Source organism: Gopherus evgoodei, chromosome 6 (genome assembly GCF_007399415.2).
Source record: "Gopherus evgoodei ecotype Sinaloan lineage chromosome 6, rGopEvg1_v1.p, whole genome shotgun sequence".
Taxonomy (NCBI): domain Eukaryota; kingdom Metazoa; phylum Chordata; order Testudines; family Testudinidae; genus Gopherus; species Gopherus evgoodei.
This window is the reverse complement of record NC_044327.1, coordinates 87,454,143-87,469,757: the sequence shown is the minus strand read 5'-3', so window position 1 is coordinate 87,469,757 and position 15,615 is coordinate 87,454,143. Positions and strand designations below refer to the sequence as shown.

Below are 15,615 nucleotides of genomic sequence, written 5' to 3'. Positions count from 1 at the left end.
CAACAGTTGACAAGAAGGGGTGAATACCAAGGGAGGGAAAATTACTTTTGTAGTGCTAATGAGGCCAATGCAATCAAGGTGGCCCATTTCCAATAGCTGACAAGAAGGTGTGGGTATCAGCAGAGGGAAAATTACTTTTTGTAGTGACTCATCCACTCCCAGTCTTTATTCAGGCCTAATTTGATGGCACCCAGTTTGCAAATTAATTCCAGTTCGGCAGTTTCTCATTGGAGTCTGTTTATTTTGCTCTGGAAAAAGAGAGAAGTTAGAGTCCTCATTGAGAAATGCCTGCTCTAGTAAAACGGGGGGGGGGGGTGGGGGGGGAGGGAGGGCTGCATCCCACCCATTCCTTCCTCCCCTGCACTTCAAGTGGCAAAGGAATGGGAAGAGACAAGTTTTAAAAACACTTTACTCACAAACACAACATCATCATTTCTGGATGCATGAGAAGGGACTTGGCAGCCTCTCTTCCGTCATCCTTCCACATTATCCATGTTTGGGAGGACCAAAGGTATAAGATGCAAAAGCTATTTTAAAGTGGCAACTGGAGAACACATCCCATCAAAAGCCTTCCTAAATATCAGATAGATGCATATTTTGTATAACAACCGGACTGGTGAAAGTGTATTAATTGTGCATTTCAAAGACATACCAACCTTGTAATATCAAAGTGACCTTCACATGAAAAGGTTTCTTCCTCTTGCCCCCTTTAAGGTGAGAAAAACCCCACACATACACCCAGAAAGCTAAATTCAAGAAGCGACACACATGGTTACATGCTAGCATATATATACCTGCCCCTGGATATTTCCATTACATGCATCTGAGGAAGTGGGTATTCACCCACGAAAGCTCATGCTCCAAAACGTCTGTTAGTCTATAAGGTGCCACAGGATTCTTTGCTGCTTTTACAGATCCAGACTAACACGGCTACCCCTCTGATACTTGACACATGGTTAAGATTCTTATAGCAATTTAAAGCCATCCTACTGCATTCTAATGTTTTTGGATTAATAGATTGTTAGGCATATAATATTAGTCTGTAGTACATGCACTTCAGGAGAATTAATGATATTATGAGAACCTTATGCTTACATTTGCAATCAACAATGCATTAGTGCTTTAAAAAAAAAACAAGCACATATGCTAGCATACATAAAGAGACCATTATAGACAAGTAAATATCTACAATCGGTTTCAGTCATTTGTTCAGTTTGATAGTCTCTCCCATTATAATGCTAAAATTAGAAAAATTACAAAAGCCCTATTGGTAACAAATAACCCTCATCTTTACAGACCCTCAGAGAAAAATGTAAATGCATTGAAATATATATTTATTTTACCATGTAATCTCTCAAATCCTGCTAACTATGGAAGACCTGGGGTAATTTTCAGAACAGACAGCATGAACGCAATCCTAGTAAGCAGTAGAAGCTGTGGGTGCAGCCATCACATCAAACACCCCCAGCTTGCTAAAACTTGATGCCGTACCAGGCAGTGAACCTGATTACAACCCAGATACTCCCAGTTTGTTAGTGCTGTTGTGTCAGCAATGGCCACCTGACCTACCATTAGAGAGAAACTCATCCCAAGCAAGATGACATGAATTTTAGGATTGTACAATCTTGTACCAGTGAAAATTTCTATCAAAAGCCTGCAAGGTTATTTAGTAATCTTCCTAAAATTAAGGTCTCAAATATCACTAGCAGTACCAGAGAACCATGCTTCTGTTTCAATTATATATTTCTAATTACACTCTACCTCCACTGTTTTAGTTTAGCAAGTTCACCTTTAAGACATCCACAGATGACCAATTTTTTTGGTTTTTTTACATTAAGTTATAAACTCTGGGCTATTGGTTATTTCACCATTTTAACTGCACTTCCTCTTTCTGTGGCTCTATCCATATAATAGCATGTCTTGGAGTTCCAGATACCTGCCTCACAGGCCCAGATTTCTTTACACAGGAGATTGAAGCTGGTCATCACCAAAGAAGCTTTCCAAGATGTTTCTAGTAAAACATCTGGCTTTTAAGAGAAACATCCACCTCTGACTTAAAATTGCATTCAAATTCACCCACCAGAGGGATCACATGCGCAAACTTGCAAGAGGACGAAGAGGCCTGAGTAAAATTACACATCCCACCACCTGTGTGCCAACAGCCTTTGCAACTCGCATGAAGTCTCTAAGGTGATTGAACCTGGATTAACTACTTTAACAGATTAATGTTATAATGTATTAAATTCCAAATTAAAAAAAAATTAGGTCACCATTCAGACTATGTTTCCAGGAATGTTTTTCAAAATAAACAAATTAATTAATGCATAGGACTCAAAGTTTTCAGTGTTCCAGTATCAATAGTAACCTCTCCTTCACCCTCCCTGTTTAGTGTCCATGAGTAAAATACACACTGGCCTGCACATGTTAACAGGTACGAAGGCTGGAGATTCAATCAGGGCTCTAAACTGCAAGATATACAGGATTTTAACTAAAATCTACATGAACGTCTCATTTTATTTCTGCCACTAATATCTGTATCTGCCACATTGGACCAAGATACCGAGATCATGTGGTGTCACCCTTTGTAGGCTTTAAGTCATACTGTATCCCAGCGACCCTCCAAATCCAGATCAGAGCAGATGCATGTTAGAAATCAACTTGTGTCCTCATCACAACCTACACATATGCACTATTGACCATCAGAAGCCTCCTGGCAATATCAACCAAAAATTTCCTTCCCCAACACTTGATAAAAGCTTAAAGAGTGGGTACAGGTTATAACAAACAATTCATATATGCAATAAGGCAGCTTTAAATGCATTGCACAATGCAAGTGAAGGGATTCAGCTGATATGGGGAGAGTGGGAGGGGAAGGAGCAAAAGTTAATATGATGCTGGAACTGTAACTGAGGATTTCCTCACTGATGAGTAATTTAGTTAGTTTAAAAAAAAATAAATAAACCTAAGCTGCTTTAAGGGAAAAAAACTCAATTCAAATAAGAAAACCTATTTTGCCTAGAATTGAGTTGAGTTATGAGTTAGCATTCACTTTTCTGAAGTGAATACATTGCAAGGATTTCAGTAAAGATACTAAGCTCAGACTCTTCCTGTACCTCTAAAAAAGGCTTCACTATTTTCTGAGAGAGAGAAAGAAAAAGAAAAAGAAAAAAGAGAGAGAATTGCTTTTTACTAAGATGCCAAAGAGTTGAACTGGGTAATGAAAAGGGAATGAAAAAAATGCCACAATGTAGTCAAGCTATGTCAAAGTCATACTTGGTTTTATTCCTGTGGCCAAGTACCGCAGATCTGAGAGATGCCAATTCTTACAGAAATGATGTATATTAAAGTTAAACAAACAATTTTTTTTGGGGGGGGGGGACACAATGGAGGAGAAAAGAGGAGCAATATAAAATGAAGTTCATAAACGTATTTGGAGGAACAAAGTCTCACTTTGTACTGATTCGCAAGATGTATTTTAGTAGTTAAATAGCTTTGGAATAAAACTTTAAAATCTTTGTGGTCAAAAAATTACATGGAAAGTTTGTCTTGAAAAGGTCCGTTCTTTCTGTCACCATTAATCCAGTCTCTTCAAAACACATCCTGCAGGAGTTGTTTCCACTTCCTGAAGCAAAGTAACTTTTTTTCTGTAGCAGCTTTCAAAATACTATCTGGGGAAAGCTTCGTAGATTTCAAATCCAAGGAATTTTCCACAAATATGATGTATTGAATTAGACAGTTAGTTACTTGTAGCTTTTTCCAGAATCCTCAAAATACCATTAGTTTTGTTCTCCTCTAGAGAAGTGGCCTTTTTCTTCGCCATGGTAGCAAACAGTGTATCCATCATTCCCAAAACTTCAAGTAGTTCCGCCTGGTAATCAATTTCTTTTTCTATGATCTCTTGGAGTCTTAAGAACTGTTTATCAATAACTGCCGATTGTCCAACCACAGGGAGATAAATATCTGGAGGACGGAAAGTTACTTAAGTTAATCTTTGTGCAGACATCCATTTCACTTGGTTCATATTTTATAAGCATATATTTTATTTTTTAAATATATAGTTATTTCTAATAAGGCCTGCTTTGTGGCAAGATGGAGAATATTTTAATAGCCTTCTGAAAAGTTATTGATATAGTCTTATAGTAACTTTCATTCTAGTAAGCCTGAGGAGGGCTTAACTTTTGTTTAAATGTTTACTACTTGTGGTATTATGCACTGAGAGAAGTTGGGGAAGCTAGTCATACCACACAACTGCATAAAAATAGCGCCGAGGGCATTCAGAGCCTGCGATGGGTGCTCTTCTGTACAGCGAACATTAATCAAAGTGTACAGTCTGATCAATCATCTGGCAAGAAAAAATAAAGCCTGGAATTTTCTGATTTCTATTTTGACCACTGGCTTTTTATTATATCAGTTTTAAATTCCACCCTGGGTGGTTAGGCAAAATGTAGAACTTTTCTTTTTGGAACAGCGTAATCTTAGCTTGGAATACTAGGAGTTTCCTTTTGGTACAGTACTTACAGTACATTCATTTGATGAAGTGGGTATTCACCCACAAAAGCTTATGCTCCAATACATCTGTTAGTTTATAAGGTGCCCCAGGACTCTTCGTCACTACTTACCAATAATCATTTCTGCAACTTTTATCAGCATAGGGGCAAATCTTGGCTCAACTACATACCTGCAGAGACAGAGCAATTCTTAAAATTGGGGGGAGGGATAGCTCAGTGGTTTGAGCATTGGCCTGCTAAACACAGGGTTGTAAGTTCAATCCTTAAGGGAGCCATTTAGGGATCTGGGGCAAAAAAAACAAAACAAAACAAAACAAAACACACACACCACTGTCAGGGACACTATTTGGTCCTGCTAGTGAAGGCAGGGGACTGGACTCAATGACCTTTCAAGGTTCCTTCCAGTTCTATGAGATTAGTATCTTAATTTTATACCTGCCATTTACTACCATTCCACTAGTATGAATAAACAAACAGGTTTTCCTATACGGATGTACAATTTACCACACAAAAGTTTAACTAGACAACTTTTCATTCACATGAAGGGGTAAAAGCAGTCCAAGGGATGGGATAATCAGGAAGTCACAGGTGGCAACCCTCAATGAGGAAAGCACTTGGAAAGATGGCAATATTCTTTTTAAATAAAGGAAGATAAAACACAAGCTTCAGACAACAGGACTCATTAAGGTGGAGTGGGAGGGTAGCAGGCAAACGGGCAAGGCAGCAAGTTTAAAGAAACCTCATCCTCTTTTTGGTGGGTCTCAGACTTCCTCTAAAAAGAGAGCAGCAACCTTGATCAACATGCATTTTATAAATGAAAGACAGTGTAGTTATCATATAAGCACAAGTTCATTAAGAACACAAAGTAATTGTGAACAATGGTAGGGGTAAATTCTAAACTTGTGCCTCCACTGAGGTCAGTGGCAAAATTCCTGTTGATGTCAGTAGGGCCAAGGTTTCACTCCAACAGTCTCGAAAGAGGTGTCTGCAGGTAAGTGTGGCAAAAGCTGGCAACAAGAAACATCTGCCTGATGAAATAGCCTTGTCAGAGATAATTTAGGTGAGTGATACCTTATCAAGAAAGCCAGGAGGACGCTAAGTTGTGTTTCATCTCGTCCAGCAAGTGCATTTTGAAGTGTTCCTCGGCGATTTAGCTCCTGCATGACTGCAACTGTAATTTCAGGCGTCCTGTTACGGGCCTAAGTGTATGTAAAGAGTTTAGTATGAGTGCTCATCTTCAACATGAAATGAAACCTGCATAAGCAGGTCTATGTACACAAGAGAGATTTCTTCCCCTTCTAGCCTTGTCTAGAAGTTACATTATTCCATATGTAAATATAAACGTCAAATGAAGGCACTGAGTATTGGCGCACAAAGCAGTAATGGCCTTACCTCAAGTACTACATCAAGAGCCTTGGTGACCTGGAAGCTTTTTAGTAGTCTGTCATACTTTCTCAAGTGACTTCTCACAGGTTTACTGACAAAGAAATCCTCCTAGAATTGAAAGGACAGTTCAGGACAGAGCAAACATGTTTAATATGTATTTTTTCAGTGTATTTCTCAATTTCTTTATATTGTTTTTCCAGATACTGCAATTTGCTGTCCAGGTGCCTTCTGTTCTTATCAGAGTTCTGGGAAAGTTTTTATTTGGGGGGGGGGGGGGGGCGGTATGATGTATTTGGAAAGTCATGTTAAAAACACAGTTGTCAGCACAGCTAGTTAGATCATTCCCTTTAAAACCCTTCATACTAATATTAGGGGTGTAGTTTTTTTTTTAATAAATTCAAAATAAAAATTGCAAGAGTTATACAGAATGCAGCTAACACACAAACACACACACACACACACACACACCCCTTCCTCTCCCCCTATACCTGCTTCGGCATGTAGTTTCTTCCTTTTACAAAGGTTCTGTATCCTGGGCGTTTCTTCTTTGGAAAACGTTCTTTGCTTTCTTCGCGTTTTCTGTTTTTCACATTTAGTACCCCATTGGTCATACCTACAACTATAGTTTCATCTTCAGGCTAAAAACGAACAAGAAATTGAGTTAGTAACAAAGTGTTTTTGCCGTGATGAAGCTTTCCATAGCAGGCAGAATTCTTGGTTATATAAACATTGCTAATCTATTTTGTATGAAACAGGTCTGATAAAAACCCCAAAATACTAAGACCTGCTGATCTAAGCAAAATTTTTGGATGCAAGGGCATGGAACAACTCCCAGAGGAGAGACTAAAGATTAGAGCTGGTTGTCTTAATAAAGAGATGATTACGGGGGAATATGATAGAGGTCTACAAAATCATTAATGGTGTGGAAAAAAAAAATTCTCTTTCCCACAATACAAAAACCAGGGATCACCTGATGACAGGTGGCAGCAGGTTCAATACAAACAAGAGGAAGTAGGTTTAATACAAACAATAGGAAGCACTTCACACAATACAGTTAACTTGTGTAACTCACTGCCAGTGAACGTTGTGAAGGCTCAAAAGTATACGGTAAGTGGATTCAAAAAAAGAACTAAAGTAGTTCATGGAGAACAGGTCCATCACTGGCTATTAGCCAAGATAGTCAGGAATGTAACCTCATGCTCAGGACAAACCTAAATCTCTGATTGCCAAAAGCCAGGAAGGGAAAATGAGGTGGATATCTCCAAAATTGCCCTGTTCTATACACTCACTCTGAAGCTCTGCTGCTGACCACAGATGGAAGACAGGCTACTGGACTTGACCGTCCATTGGTCTGACACAGTATGATAGTTCTTATGTTTGCCATGGTACTAAAACAGGCTGAGGTCTCTACACTCTGAACCTTGACCTTTGTTTAAAACTGTTAACGTTGTACAGCGACAGGGTCACGTTAGCATCTTTGACTCTTTGGGCTCATATTTATCTAAATACCACAGACCCTCCTAGGACTCAATACCTCCCTTCCCCCTTGGTCCCCAAGAGATGGCTGTGAGGGGCCAAGACAAGGAGACCTCCAGAAGAGCCCGGGGGAGTGGGAGTGTTATGGGAAGGGAGAAGAGGTAGTCAATTGATGCCAGACTCTCTACCAGCTATCAGGGTGGCCCTCTGAACTACCACTGGCGGGAGAAGGAAGCTGGGTCTGACCAGCCTTCTCAGCCCCACCAGAGAATCTGGCTTTTCCCTTGACTCTCAGGCAGGGAAGGTAAAGGGATGGCTTGCCAAGCAGTTCATTTCCTTCCTCCTCTGCAAAAGTTCTGACAGGAGAGCAGCCACAGCTAGTTCTGCCTGCAGGAGGAGTGAGCTGTCAGGCAGCCAGAGAAAAGCAAAGCCAGCCCTGCATTCCCTGCCAGGATGTTGTTTGTCCATAGCTCCTCCTATGGAAACTAGTTTCTAATGTCTCTATCCTTAACCCTTCATCACAGGGGAAGCCTATTTGTAGAGTGAGGAAGGTTTCGGCAGATGAACTGTTTGATTCTATCCATATCTTCCCAGACCAGATTGGCTCTAAAAGGCTCCTGGGGCAGGTCCTCACACAACTGCTGACTAGCTTCAACAACTGGTCCACTTCCAGCTGGAGCTGCAGAAGGCTCCCCAATAAGAAAAAGTGCAGCCTTCCTTACAAAGTGAAGGTCAGACCACAGCAACATTCTCTTCCCAATCACTCACTCCTTGGGGGAGCACACTGCTCAACACACTCCCAGCTCAGAGTACACTGCTAAGACTGGTGCCAAACTCAGTTGCGGGACAACACGTTAAGCCAATGGATTGTTATGACAGCCTAATGTATAATACTCAAAGTCTCCAGGTAATATTTGTATGTGTAGAATTCACTTAGTGACACACACATACCCACCCCCGACATTTAGAGATTGCAACAAAAGCTAAGATGAATTATGTAGACCACTTACATTTTTTAAATACACCAGTTCCCAAAGAGCCTAAAAATTAATTTTTATATTATACTTACGGCCAAAGCAAGACTCAGAATTGACGCAGCATAATCAAAGCTGTGGACTACTTTGTAGGAGGCTGTACTGTAAACCTTCACATGCCTGCACAGAAAAGCAACTTATTTACAACTTCACATTTCCATGTCTCAGTCTAGATATTTTACAGGAATTTCACCTCTCTTACAAATGTCACAGACGCGTCTAGAGAGAGTTCAAATTTTACATAAAAGTTTCTTCATTGTACAACAGATTCTACTTTACTGGTCTCTTCAGATCTCTAGCCTGCAGAAAGATTTCATACTTTCAAATTCTTACACTTGCTGTACCATCAGGTAGTGGTTCAAACATCTGGCTCATGGTCCAGACCTGGCCTCTACGATATATTTACGTGGTTGATCTATGATATGCAGATTCTGCAGAAACTAAGCTTTCATTTAAAATAATATTTTAATTTCTAGCTTTCAAATAACCTTCCAAACATGAACTGAGTGTCAGGGTACTACTGCCTTCCCTAGGCACCAAAGGAAAAGCCAGAAACAATGGCTCAATCATTTGAACCTTTTATCTTTTTAATCTCTTCTTGCACTGGGTACGTCCCTCTGCTGGTTTGGGCCCCTCTTGCTAGTGAATTAGAAGGAAATACTCAGAAGAAAGTAGAGGAGATAGTTTCCCTTGGAGCTCTTATGCTGAGCTGTGACCCAATCTAGGGTTCAAGGACCAGGGCAGCCACTTTTGGGGGTAGGGAACAACTGCTAATATGAAAAAAGAGTGGGGTGGAGGTTAACATTTTTGATGTAAGGTGCAAATGAGGATTATTAGCAAGAGAGGACTCTGACCTAGACTGAAATCAGAGACACTAGTAAGTGCAGCTCTCTTTTCATATTAAAATGGGAGCAACTGGCATGGGGCGAGGGAACGCGCAACTTAAGTTTGGAGTTTCAGGAAGCAGAATAGCAATTTGGTGGAAAGTCAGAGTTTGGCCCTTTGAATGATTTATTCATTTGCCACTTAAGTCAGTCAGTCAGTCAATGGGAATTACAAGTGCACAATTAAAAGGTAGAATAAGGCCCCAGAATGTGTTTCAAAGTTACTTGCACCAGTAACTGTAGTATGAAAAATATTGCTTTTATTACTTTTAATCTGGTGTTAGTCTCCCGCCTTGATCTATAGCAGTCACGATTACAATGTGTTTTTCCCAAATTTGAAAATAACAAAACCCCTAAAAAGTTAGATCAAGTGAAAGATACTAACCTGTCCAATGAGCCTGAGAGCAGCCTTTGCCCAGAGCTACTGAGGCATAAACAGGTTACAGTTTTATGGTGATTTTTCAGCGACACTAGTAATTGCCCTCCTTTTAGAATGTCCCAGACTTTAACATACCGGCCTCCTGTAAACAGGAAACACATGCAAAGCAGTTTTGACATGTACATGTTTAAGTTTCTTTGCATAAAATTTTCAAGTTAAGAGCACAAAAGAACAAAATTAGCAGAAAGTCATGGTTTCCTTTTAACACTAAGTTCACTGCCTCCACCCTTGTCCACTTACGATTATGGCATAAGCACCTGTCAAACAAACAATTTGAGTTTATATTCTATAGGAGACATGAACTTCCTCTAGAAGCAACTGGGAGAAAAATATTGTATCACTCAGGTTATAGCAGCTGTGGGCGTCAATCATGGTCTGTTAGAAATGTTAAAAAAGGAGAAAATGTGTAACTTCCCTCTATAAGAACATTATGGAGGCTCAGTATGGAGTTGAGGATCTTCTGTTTGTGTTCAAGCAATTGCGGGGGGGGGGGGGGGGGGGAAGAGGAAGAGGATGGACCCTGAAGAAAATAAAGATTCTTAGCTCTTCAGATCAAGGGTGAAAAATTGACATCTTTCAAGAATAATCTTTGTCCCACGAAACAATTTATCCCATTCTTCCACCCTTTGCACACTATGGCACTACGCCAATGAGAGTCAGTTTCCAATCCTAAGGTTTCTTTTTTAAGTTTTGATTAACAGCAAGTGGTGAGCAGATTACAAAGATGAAGACCCTCTTCTGAGAATGCCCCTGCTGCCTACTCCTTGAGTTTAGCTCTTAGGACAGACAGCAAATTCACTACTATAGTGATCTCTGAGACAGCTGGAACCAGGCCACTCATGGCTGCATGAGAATCGAGAGTTCAATGCATTATTAATTCATAACGCAGTAGAAGTGTGCAGCCTTGGTGTTTCAGTCTCAGCAATGACAAAATGTGATACCTACTCTGTGGCTGCAAGTTAAGAGGGTGAAGAAAGGAAAGAAATTTTGTTTTGTTCAAATACCTGCAGATACTAGAAGACCCCCAGAAGGGAAGAGAAGAACACTCTCCACAGGCTGTCCATGCTCTACAGTCATAACACTTTTTTCTGTCCGTACATCAAATATTTTCACAGTGTGATCGTATGAACCTGAAAAATACCCCAGAGAACAATTTAAGAACCCATAACATTTCAAGTACCAAAAAACCCCACACATCCACCTAAGATTAAATGTTCAATCTATGGACTTGGGTTTGAGAAACTGCTGACCAACAGAAAAGCATTTTGCTTCAGTTTAAATAGCCAGTATCTTACATAAGTGAATTTCCCTCTTTCAGATGTTAGAAGGATCTCACCTTTAGTCCTACTACCAAGACACTGGACCTTACAAACCATGTCATTCAGATCAGTTTTCTTCCTACCCACCCTTGAATTCATATGAATCACAAGAACCACTAGAGCTAGAACACAATGTTTTATACCATGTAAAAACTTGGAATTCCAGTTTTCAAGTGTAATGAAGCATCACTGGTTGGACTGTAGTTGTCTGATAACCATAACTTTATGTTAGTAGTGTTCTGTGTAAGAGTTATCCATCAATTATATTGTGCTATAAGAGTGCATGGTATTTAATCTAAAATATTATGAAAATATCAGGAAACGCAGTAGCAGTTGGTTCTAATCGCTACTTAAGCTGCGTTGTTCCAATTTTGAAACTTCAACTTTTAGATCACACAAGCCATGTTCACTGGTGCCATCTTTTCCTAAAGTCTTAGCAAAAATTTTCAATTGCATTGATGTATTAAGTCAGGGCTGCCCAGAGGATTCAGGGGCCCTGGGGAAAAGCAATTTCAGGGGCCCCCTCCATTAAAAAAAAGTTGCAATACTGTATTCTCGTGGGGTCCCCTGTGGGGCCGAGGGCAAATTGCCTCACTTGCCCCCTTGGGCAGCCCTGTATTAGGAAAGTGGAATGCTTGCTTACTTATTCTTAAAAACTCAAGAAACAGTCTAATATTTTAGCAGAATCATTAACTTTAAAGGACGAGTGTAATGTTCTACTCACTATGAAACATGTAAAAAACACAAAAAAAACAAAGAACTGGCATAAGAGGCAAGCCCACTGTCCTACTGTAATAACAAGAGTCATCCTGTAAAGATAAATGCTAAGATAATCAATATTTTAAACAGGAAAATCAAGGAGAGAGAACACATGAAAGGTAGGAGACTCCCAGTGCAGGGGAAGGGAAATTAATGCTATCTAGATGTAGAACCCAGATCAAGAAGAAACTGCTTTTCTGAGTTTCTTACATGAGACCAATTCAAGATAGACAAGTATTTTACAGAACAAACCTGTTACAAAAAGATCTGTGTTCAGTTTACTTGTACAGCCACATCTCACGTAATCCATATGCTCGCTGTATGACACAATTTCTGTTGCACTTGGAATATCCCACAACTTCGAAGTATAGTCATCAGCACCAGAGACTATACGGTATTTATCAGTCAGAAAGTCCACTACGTGTACTGCTCTAGAAACCAAAATGAACCATGTCCAAGATTACTACAAATACTTCAAACTTTGAGTGCACAGTTATTATAGGAAAATATGTCCACTTAATCTGAAGTGCTATGATAAACTGGCTAACAAAAATATCTGCTATGGAAGATATCTGACTTGCAAGCTGCGGCACTATACTCCTTCAGCAGTTCAAAGTTTATATTAAAAAAACACAGATCACAAAATATGGGCTATACTGACTTTCTTCTTAGAATATGCATTAATAACACTCCACCCCTCCATCAAGAGCAATTACATATTCTTTTGTATATAAAAAGAGAAGATTCAAATAGGGTAGGAGCCTAGTAATTCTATACAAAAGTTGTAAGGGATTTGGTATTAGTGTTAGTCTGATTTTAATATTTCTTGTTTAGGAATGCCTGGGTGTGGTTATCAATAAAGCCGGATGCCTATGTTTGAGTGACATCTACCCCATCCCATTCTGTAACTGGTTGGCCGCCACCCTCAGAATGGTAATATCAGATTGTAACCTCATTTAAATGTACTTACATAATAATTCTAGATGTGATATAGGAATATTCCATATAATCTGTGTCTTTTATTTTGGTGCGCTGCTTTAATTACACGATTCTTTAAATGTAATTTTATTGTGTTTTATTATATTCTATGTATTCTTTCTTGCTTTATTAAAAATATTGTAACCACTTATTTCTTTTAAATAAATAATTATTTTGTTTTCGAAGAATTTCTGCTTGTGTCCATAACACCCTAGCAATTCCTTTAGGGCAGGCCACAACCTTGTTTCCCTTTCGTTAAACTAGAAACGCTAATGTATGTTAATTTTAATTGGAGTGTAAAATTTAGGGTAACAAACTTATCTAGTTCTTTTCTGAATTCTGTTAACGTCTTCACCTTCACAAAGTGTTCCGTGGCATTTCAATCATAAAATGTACATAAAGAAAAGCTTTTATACACAATGAATAAACCATGTTGTCTTACTTACTTAGTGTGACCAATCATATTGTCTCAGTGCTGCTCTTCCATGGATATCAAAGAGTCGAATGACACCTTCTTCACTTCCAGCAACAAGCAGCTTGCCATCATCTCTATATGTAGCACAATAAGCAGCATCTTTGAAGCGAGAGAATGTTTTGATTGGCTCCAGAGAGTACCGACCATAAATATGGATCTAATAAAAATAAATTTTAAATTAGTACATTCTCATAAAACATTACTTGAAAAACAAAATAGGGCTTAATATGAAAACTTACCCTTGAAGAGGCTGTGACTGCATAATTATGTGGAGGAATTGGAGAGAAGTCAATTTTATTCACTGCACCAAATTCCTTTATCTGAACAGGAGTCTAAATGAATGGAAGCGAGATTAAAGAAATTCAATCTTTACCAAAGATTTTTCTTAGCAGTAGTCTTACAAAGACATGAAAGCTTGATATGGGATACTCTACCACTGTGTAGTTTCTAAACTGAATTAGAAAATCCTTTTAAAGAATTAGAACAGAAAAAATCATGGCTGTATTAAAAAAAAAAAAAGTTTTTGCCCCTCCCAAAATTTTACTTCCCCTTTAAGAATTTTTTTTTCTAATTTTATGTTTTAAGTGTTATATTGTTTCATTACTAGAGAATTTGCCAAAATGCAAAACATGTTCATATTGTATAAATATGTACTTTTCAAATACCCATATGTACGCTATACCTAAATTGTCTGGCATACATTTTCATTTTTAAAAAGACACTTACTACAACAAACGTAATGATTGCCAGTAAGATAAATGAAGGTGACCATATTTATTAGAGTGATCTGCATATATTAAAGGAAGCAATTTGTGATTCAAATCAGTCTGGGGTCTTGAAACGTTGACTTTTACTCATTACATGAGTAAGTTTCAAACTTGATTTTAAAAACAAACATAGGCAAGCTCTCAAGGTCACCTCTACTGAAGCTAACAAAGTGCACAAAGAGAGAGTCCAGTTACAACAATGGATAAGAAAGTCGTTTTTGTTTTTAAGTTTTGGTTGGCCATTTATACTGTTGCATAAAATCAAGACAAAAATCTTTAAGCAAAAACTACTACACAAACACTTAAGTTATATTCCCATATATTAACTATGCATTCTTACCTTGTAACTCTTCCAATACAAAGTATCTTGCGTGATTTTCTCACCAAGTTTGGGAAATGACTGAACCACTACAGGTTTATAATTAGCCATTTTCTCGTATAATTAGGTTCCCAAAAGCAGCAAGTCCAGCCCCTGCTGTTATGCTCTCGGTAAAGCAAAAGTGTGGTATTTCTTTTTTTAAATGCAAGTGCAGCTGAAAAACAAGAGTTTACAATAAATTTTAAATTTGAACCGTAAAAAAAATACAAGTGAAATTCCATTATGCATGTGCTGAAATATCTTATCCAACCTCCTGATTTTAAGTTTTGGGGGGCAAGGACCCAAGGATGAAGGGGACAGTGTGGAACATAAGGCCAAGGCATGCAGTAGATTAATACAGCAGCCTTACATCTAGAGTGTTGAAGCTGGATCAGATCACACGTGAGCTCACCTTAGCTTCCATCCACGCTCATCACAACACACACAGGTCAGTAACACAGTGCCCTGCTCAAGAGACATTTCAGACCAAGACTAAGGACTCACTAGTCAGCGCCTGCACAACGCAGCCACTGTGATAACTCCCCTTCCCACGCCACCTCGGCTACCACCCTCCCCGCCACCGTGACAGCCCCTCCCCAGTCAGTACAGCAGGACTCCAGCTTGGCCAATAATTGCGGAGTTACCGGTGCGGAGCGGTGCGCGCAGTAGCGGCACCCCGCCGGGCGCCTGGGGCATGGGCAGCCCCGTCGCTCGGCAACAGGCCCAGCTTGGAGAACGCGGGTCGGGCCCGGCTCACGGGCTGGCGCCGCGCTCTACACGGGGCGGGGATATCTAGGCAAAAGGGCTCGTTACCCAGCAGCGGAGTTACAAGGTAGAGCGGAGCAGAAGGAGCCGGCAGCTCACCAGCCTCAGGAGGCGGGCGGGAGAGACCGGGGCCCGGTTGCTCTACAGGCCGAGTGGCGCGGCTCCCTCCCGGGCCATGCGGGGCGGGGCGGGGCGGGAGGGGGTGCGCTGCTCTCTCCCATCGCGATCCCCACCTCGCAGCAGGATCCCGTCCCAAATGGATGTCACTGCGGCAGCGCCGGACGAAGGAGACTGGTTCCGCCTCAGCAGGCAGAAGTCACGTTGCGTCCCACGGAAGCTGCCATCGAGCATCAGGTTGATCCTGTCGCGGAAGAATCGCGTCATCACTACTGCGCCACGCAGCGCTTCGCGTCACCTCTCACACCCACGTCTCTGACCCGTGTGACCTCTTGAGAGGCCCAATGAGA

The 15,615-nt window shown here is 40.1% G+C and overlaps 1 protein-coding gene across 1 annotated transcript; it reads right to left on the bottom strand.

Moving 5' to 3' along the window:
* Positions 1 to 3,253: 3,253 nt before the first annotated feature.
* On the bottom strand, positions 3,254 to 15,572 carry UTP15 (UTP15 small subunit processome component). Its single transcript, XM_030565894.1, is given in 14 exon segments — positions 3,254 to 3,960; positions 4,620 to 4,678; positions 5,580 to 5,707; positions 5,901 to 6,002; positions 6,383 to 6,532; positions 8,440 to 8,524; positions 9,674 to 9,809; positions 10,732 to 10,857; positions 12,058 to 12,236; positions 13,230 to 13,240; positions 13,242 to 13,415; positions 13,498 to 13,590; positions 14,366 to 14,558; positions 15,382 to 15,572. Coding segments are annotated over 13 exon segments (1,557 nt in total). The 5' UTR covers positions 14,456 to 14,558; positions 15,382 to 15,572; the 3' UTR covers positions 3,254 to 3,736.
* Between the last annotated feature and the right edge of the window lie 43 nt (positions 15,573 to 15,615).